The sequence below is a fragment of the Fistularia commersonii genome, chromosome 3 (genome assembly GCF_037954325.1).
Source record: "Fistularia commersonii isolate RoL2024-O1a breed Wild chromosome 3, RoL_Fcom_v1.0, whole genome shotgun sequence".
NCBI lineage: Eukaryota > Metazoa > Chordata > Actinopteri > Syngnathiformes > Fistulariidae > Fistularia > Fistularia commersonii.
This window is the reverse complement of record NC_141286.1, coordinates 26,350,964-26,356,963: the sequence shown is the minus strand read 5'-3', so window position 1 is coordinate 26,356,963 and position 6,000 is coordinate 26,350,964. Positions and strand designations below refer to the sequence as shown.

Here is a 6,000-nt window from a genome sequence, read left to right as displayed (position 1 = left end):
ATTCTCATCATTGCTGTTGTCGCTCCGTCTATGTTGTCATTTAGTTTTTCTATTTTCACCCTTTTTTGTCTTCATTCTGTTCATTCTTATCCTTGATGTTGTTGTTTTTCTCTCTGCTGTTTATTTATTTGTCTTTTACTTTTTCAAATTGCTAATTATCTGTCTACTTATATACTTATATTCATATGTATTGCGACCTTTTGGGATCAGTCAAGTGTATTTTATCTACGACCCGAAGATAAAAATGACATGCAGTTCCACGGTTTGTCCACTAGAGGGCGCCACTCCCACGCCACGCAGCCGTCACGGGGGGGGCGGGGCTGCGTGGGAGGCGTGGGGGGGGGACAGGTAACGCTCCGGTTCCGCCTCCGCCGGCCGTGCGTGTGTCCGTGCGTCAGACAACATGCCGCCGGGACGGAGACGCGCACCGCCGCGCGTTTCTCCCCACGCTTGGATCTAAAGCCCCCCCCCACGCCATGTGGACGCCACTCACCTGAGACGTGCCCGCGCGTCAGCCCGTCCGGTCTCCGTGCGTGAGGAAGTTGCGTGGAAGATGCGTGGCGGCTGCGTGCCGCCGCCGTTGCTGCTCCTGCTGCTTCTTACCGGCCTGCGCGACGCGCACAGATGCGACGACGTGCGCGAAGTTTTCCGGCTCCCGCGGGTCGGAGCCGAGCCGACGGGAACGGGTGGGTACGACACACACACACACACACACACACACACACACACACACACACACTTCTTCCTATTTATCATTGTTACATCTGAAAACTTTTAAACCGTGCGCTTCTCCCGTGTGTGTGTGTGTGTGTGTGTGTGTGTGTGTGTGTGTGTGTGTGTGTGTGTGTGTGTGTATGTGTGTGTGTGTGTGTGTGAGTGAGAGAGAGTAGGGGGTGAGTGACGAAGAGCGGGTGGGGAAGCCGCAAACAAACACACACACACACACACACACACACACACACACACACTCACACTATCCTATTTATGTATTATTGTTACATCTGCAAACTTTTTAAGCGTGCACTCCTTCCGTGTGTGTGTGTGTGTGTGTGTGTGTTTGTGTGTGTGTGTGTGTGTGTGTGAGAGAGAGAGAGAGAGAGAGAGAGAGAGAGAGAGAGAGAGTGTGGACGCCACACACACACACACACACACACACACACACACTATCCTATTAAAGCATTATTGATACATCTCCAAACTTTCTAAGCATGCACTCCTTCTGTGTGTGTGTGTGTGTGTGTGTGTGTGTGAGTGTGTGTGTGTGAGTGAGTGTGTGTGAGAGAGAGAGAGAGAGAGTGTGTGTATGGATGCCACACATACACACACCTTCCTATTCATTATTGTTATGTCTGGAAAACTTTAAGAGTGTGCACTCCTGTGTGTGTGTGTGTGTGTGTGTGTGTGTGTGTGTGTGTGTGTGTGTGTGTGTGTGTGAGGCCGGAGTCCAGCGGTCACTGAACACGGAAGTTGTAAAGATCTGCAGTTGTTGTTGTTCTGACTAACTAGCGGGTTAGTTAGTCCTTGGAGTCCATCTTCAGTAAAGTTAAAGTTAAACCTGAAGTAGAAGTTGGGATTAGAGGGTGTTGAGGGCTATTATGGGATGGAGCAGATCTTCATGTCCAGATGGACCTCCGAAAGGCCAGATGAATCCAGACCTCCAGCTGGAGGATCTTGAAGATCTTGGCGGCTCCTCACAGGAAGCTGCTGGTTGAAGCGTCGGCTTCTCCTCCAGGTGTTGCTGCTCCTGCAGAGGACGGCTCAGATGTTTGGAGAAGAAGGAGAAGAAGGAGGAGGAGGAGGTCACCCTGTGTGGAGGTGCTGAGGTCTGAGAAGAAGGAAAGAAGCACCTGGAGGACTTTCCTCCGGAGGAGGGGGTGGATTCCTGGGTTTGCGGCGGCGGCCTCCTGGGCAGAGCTCTGCCCAGGCATGTCTGAGGAGCATCTGAGGAGCATCTGAGGAGCTCCTGGGTGGCGGCGGGGGAGGGAGGGGGTGAAGATGTGCTTCAAATGACCCGCATGTGAGCGGTTTGACGGGCAGCTTCAGAACCTTCTCAGCCTTAGAAGCTCCCCAGTTTCCAAAACCCCTTCAGCCTCAGAAGCACCTCGACCTCCAAAACCTTCTCGACCTCAGGACCTTCAGAAGCACCTCGGCCTCCAAACCCTCTCTGCTTCAGAACCTCCTCAACCTCAGGAACCATCCTGACCTGCGAACCCTCCCAGCCTCAGGACGTTCTCAGCCTCCAAACCCTCCTCGTCCTTGAAGCTTGAGGTCCTCAGGAACCATCCAGACCTCCAAACATCTCAGCTCCAGAACCTTCTCAGCTTGGAGTTAGGTTCCCCCACAAAAACATGAGCGTTCTCAACTCCGGGCAATTTTTCGAACAGGCGGGTGATATTTCACACACACCTGGGGAGGGACCGGGGCACACACACACACACACACACACACTTGGGACACACACTTGGGACATCTCACACAGGTTCCTTGTTCACCCTCATGCTGAGGAGCCCTTGAACAAGGCACCAAATCCCTGAATTTCTGTTGAAGCTTCCATGGACGGAGCTTCTCGGTTGTGGTCTGGAGGCATCAGGATCTGCTCTTGGTGCTTCTAAGGCTTCACCTGACCATGATCTCCACCTGCCACCGGCTGGGATGGGAAGAAGCATCTCCAGACCCTCAGCCGGGAAGAAGGAGATCCTGCTCCAGGTGGAGGAGTTCGAGTATCTCGCCGTGGGGAGCACCGCGGTGAAGACCATGCATTGGTTCCTCTGTGGAGGAGGATCTCCAGCCTGGATTTACTCGGACACTCCAGGAATTCCACGGCACCGCAGCTCTTCTCGGGGTGGTGGAGTTAGCATTAGCGTTAGCGGGGCTCGTCGTCTTGTCTTCTAATGATCTCAGATGTTCTCATCTCTGGCGGTGGACGATAAAGATGTGATGTCACTTGAGAAGTTTGGCCTCCAGGAGGAACCAGATCTTCTGCCTTTGTGTAAAGGTCCGGGTCAAGAGGATCCGTTGAGCTCACCAGCGTTTCTTCAGTGGCATCTAGAAGACCATCAAGCGTTCCTCGATCTTCTAAAGCCCCTCCTCCCTTCCTCCCTCCTCAGGCTTGGACCTTCAGGTCTGCACCTCCAGGAACCAGAGCTGCTGCACCAGGAAGATGGAGGAACGCTACCAGGTGGCGGCTCGGCGGGACGTCCAGAACCTGCTGCAGACCTCCAGCTCCAACCTCAAGCTCCTCATCTCCCGCAGCGTGGCGGCCTTTCAGGGTGAGTGTGTGTGTGTGTGTGTGTGTGTGTGTGTGTGTGTGTGTGTGTGTGTCGTCTCAGCTGAGATGGAAACTTAGATGTTTTGAAGTGTGTGTGTTCCTCAGACAGGGTGTGTATTCTGGTGTGATGGGTTCATGGGGGCGCTGTGTAAACAGCGGATGACTCAGCGTGTGTGTGTGCGCGCCCGTGTGTGTGTGTGTGTGTGTGTGTGTGTGTGTGTGTGTGTGTGTGTGTGTGTGTGTGTGTGTGTGTGTGTGTGTGTGTGCAGCAAACAGAGCGGCGTCTGTGCGGCGCTGCTCAGTGATGAGGCCATCAGGGGGCCTGCTGGTCCTGGAGGAGCCTTCAGGTCTGTGAGGGACCTGCTGGGGCTTCTCCTGAGGTGGCCCAGGTCGGTGGTGGTCTCAGACCTTCAGGTCTCTGGTGGTCTCAGACCTTCAGGTCCAGGCTGCAGGAGATCAGCCTCTGTGGACGTGCAGCTTCGCGTTCGGTGTTTTCATTCCTCCGTGTCTTTTGGAAGCGATGACGTGTCGTCACGGTTACGGGCAGCAACCTGCCCCCCCGACCAGGATCTTCTGCCTCCACCCTGCTCCACCACGTGGAGCGTAAAGACCTTCTCAGACGTATCATTAAGCCAATTTAGTTTAATGGCGTCCCGCTTTCAAGGCGCCCCTCCAGGTCGGCGCCACGGCGGCGTTTGTCCGTGTGACACGTGTCCTCCTGGACCTTCTGAACACCTCCGGGATCCTGGTGGTGAACCTTCATGTTCTTCTGTCCATTCTGACTCGGGGGTGGAGTTTCAGAGCTTCAGGGGAGGAACGCTGAAGACCGCCGGAGCTTCTGCAGGAGAACTGAGAGCCGGGGGTTCAGATCAGGAGGTCAGAACCCCGCAGAGAAGGTTCTGGGTTCCTGTCCAGTGTCTGGCCAGGTTCTTGCTGTGTGTTCTCCACATGTTCTCCAGGTTCTCCGTCCTCCTCCAGCATGAAGGTTGACCTCAAAGTGAGTCAGTGGTGTCATGTTTCTGCGTGTGATTGACAGGTGGTGGTTAGGGTTAAGCCCCGCCTCTTACCAGTGAGACCAGGTCAACCCCCCCCCCCATACACACACACACACACACACACACACACTGAAAGCCTCCAGGATGTAACCGCTGGAGATGCGTCAACATCGCAGTGCTGGTTTTCACAATCTTTCAACTCCTGCTTGGTCACATCTTCTCCTCCACGGAGGTGGAGAAGAAGACCTTCTCATCCAGGAATCTGGGGTTCAGGAGTGACGTCGTTTTCCAGAACAAAGTCTGGCTTTCTTGTAAATGCTCGTCCCACATGCTGCGGAGATCTTTATATGGTTCACCACAGCTGGAGCGAGCTCGTGAAGATCCTTCTCTGCTGAGCCACTACATGGGCTGCATGCTCCGCGGCCAGGAGGTGCTGTGGAGATGATGTGGAGATGATGTGGAGGTGGTGAGGAGATGATGTGGAGGTGGTGAGGAGATGATGTTGAGATGATATGGAAATGATGTGGAGATGATATGGAGATGATGTGGAGGTGGTATCGAGATGATGTGGAGATGATGGTGAAAGGAGAAGCAGGGGATGGAATCACCAACCTTCTGGTTGGACAGCTGTTCTACCAGCAGGGACACAGACGTCCACAGATAGAGATACTGAGATGATGGAGGACACCTACATACTGGTGGAGATGATGTAGAGATGATGTGGAGATGATGTGGAGATGGTGCTATGGTGAAATCTAGATGATGTGCAGAGATCCACCACCTCATCATGAGAGATAATGAATTTCTCTCTCTCTCACACACACACACACACACACACACACACACACACACACACACACACACACACACACACACACACACACACACACAGCCCAAATGAATATGAGTCAATGGAGTCTCCTTGTGTTTGTGTGAGGTGGGTTTCCGGATGTTTGCAGAAGGCTGGGGGGGGCTCAGACCTTTGGAGCCACTCATGGAACGCAGAGAGGAGCGCGCACACACACACACACACACACACACACACACACACACACTTAGGAGTGTTTTGTTTTGTGCAGGAGAAGCTGGTCACGGCGGGTCGGATCCAAACAAGTGATTGAGAGGCTGAAATCCGACACGGTTGTCGGTGGAGGAGCTAATGCAACCATTTGTTTTCTGGCGAGTCTTCAATTAGGCGTCTTTATGGGGGGTCCAGGGGGTCCTGGGGGTCCGGAAAGCGGGGTGCAGCCGAGGGAACCCGGTTTGAAGTGTTTTCCAGCCGTGTGTGTGTGTTTGTAGGAGTGCAGGAGCGTCACGCCGCGAGCAGCGCTTGTGATATTAATTACTAGCTCGTCCTGGGATGAACCTGGAGAAGATCTGGGCAGCCGGCCTGAAAGGAAGGGAGGGAGGCAGGGAGTCCAGTCCAGCAGACACACTCTGACCTCCTCCACCTCTCTGGTCGTCGGCTTCTCCACCCCGAAGCACAAAAATGTAGCTTCGGAGGGGGGGTTTTGGTTTTCTTCCTCCCCCCCGTCATCTCACACAGGTTTGTCTCACATCCATGGCAACCGGTCTGCCCCGGTCCCGGCCTCCCGCGGGGCAAAAGTCCAATAAAAACCGAATCAGCTGGTGGAGCCGGAGCAGGAGGAGGAGGAGGAGCCGGAATCCGAGGGAAAAGCGAGAAAACACGATTTAATTCGAGCTTTTTTTTTTTTTTTTCTTTCGGGTTGGAGGAGC

At 53.9% G+C, this 6,000-nt stretch overlaps 1 protein-coding gene across 1 annotated transcript in view; it reads left to right on the top strand.

Annotated features, from left to right (window-relative positions):
• The first annotated feature begins 387 nt into the window (after positions 1–387).
• Positions 388–6,000, top strand: part of gpc5a (glypican 5a) — a 69,966-nt gene continuing 64,353 nt past the window's right edge. Inside the window, exons 1-2 of the mRNA XM_086144387.1 lie at positions 388–686; positions 3,108–3,269. Coding sequence (XP_086000513.1) covers positions 554–686; positions 3,108–3,269 — 295 coding nt within the window. The 5' untranslated portion in view covers positions 388–553. The remainder of the gene's footprint in view (positions 687–3,107; positions 3,270–6,000) is intronic.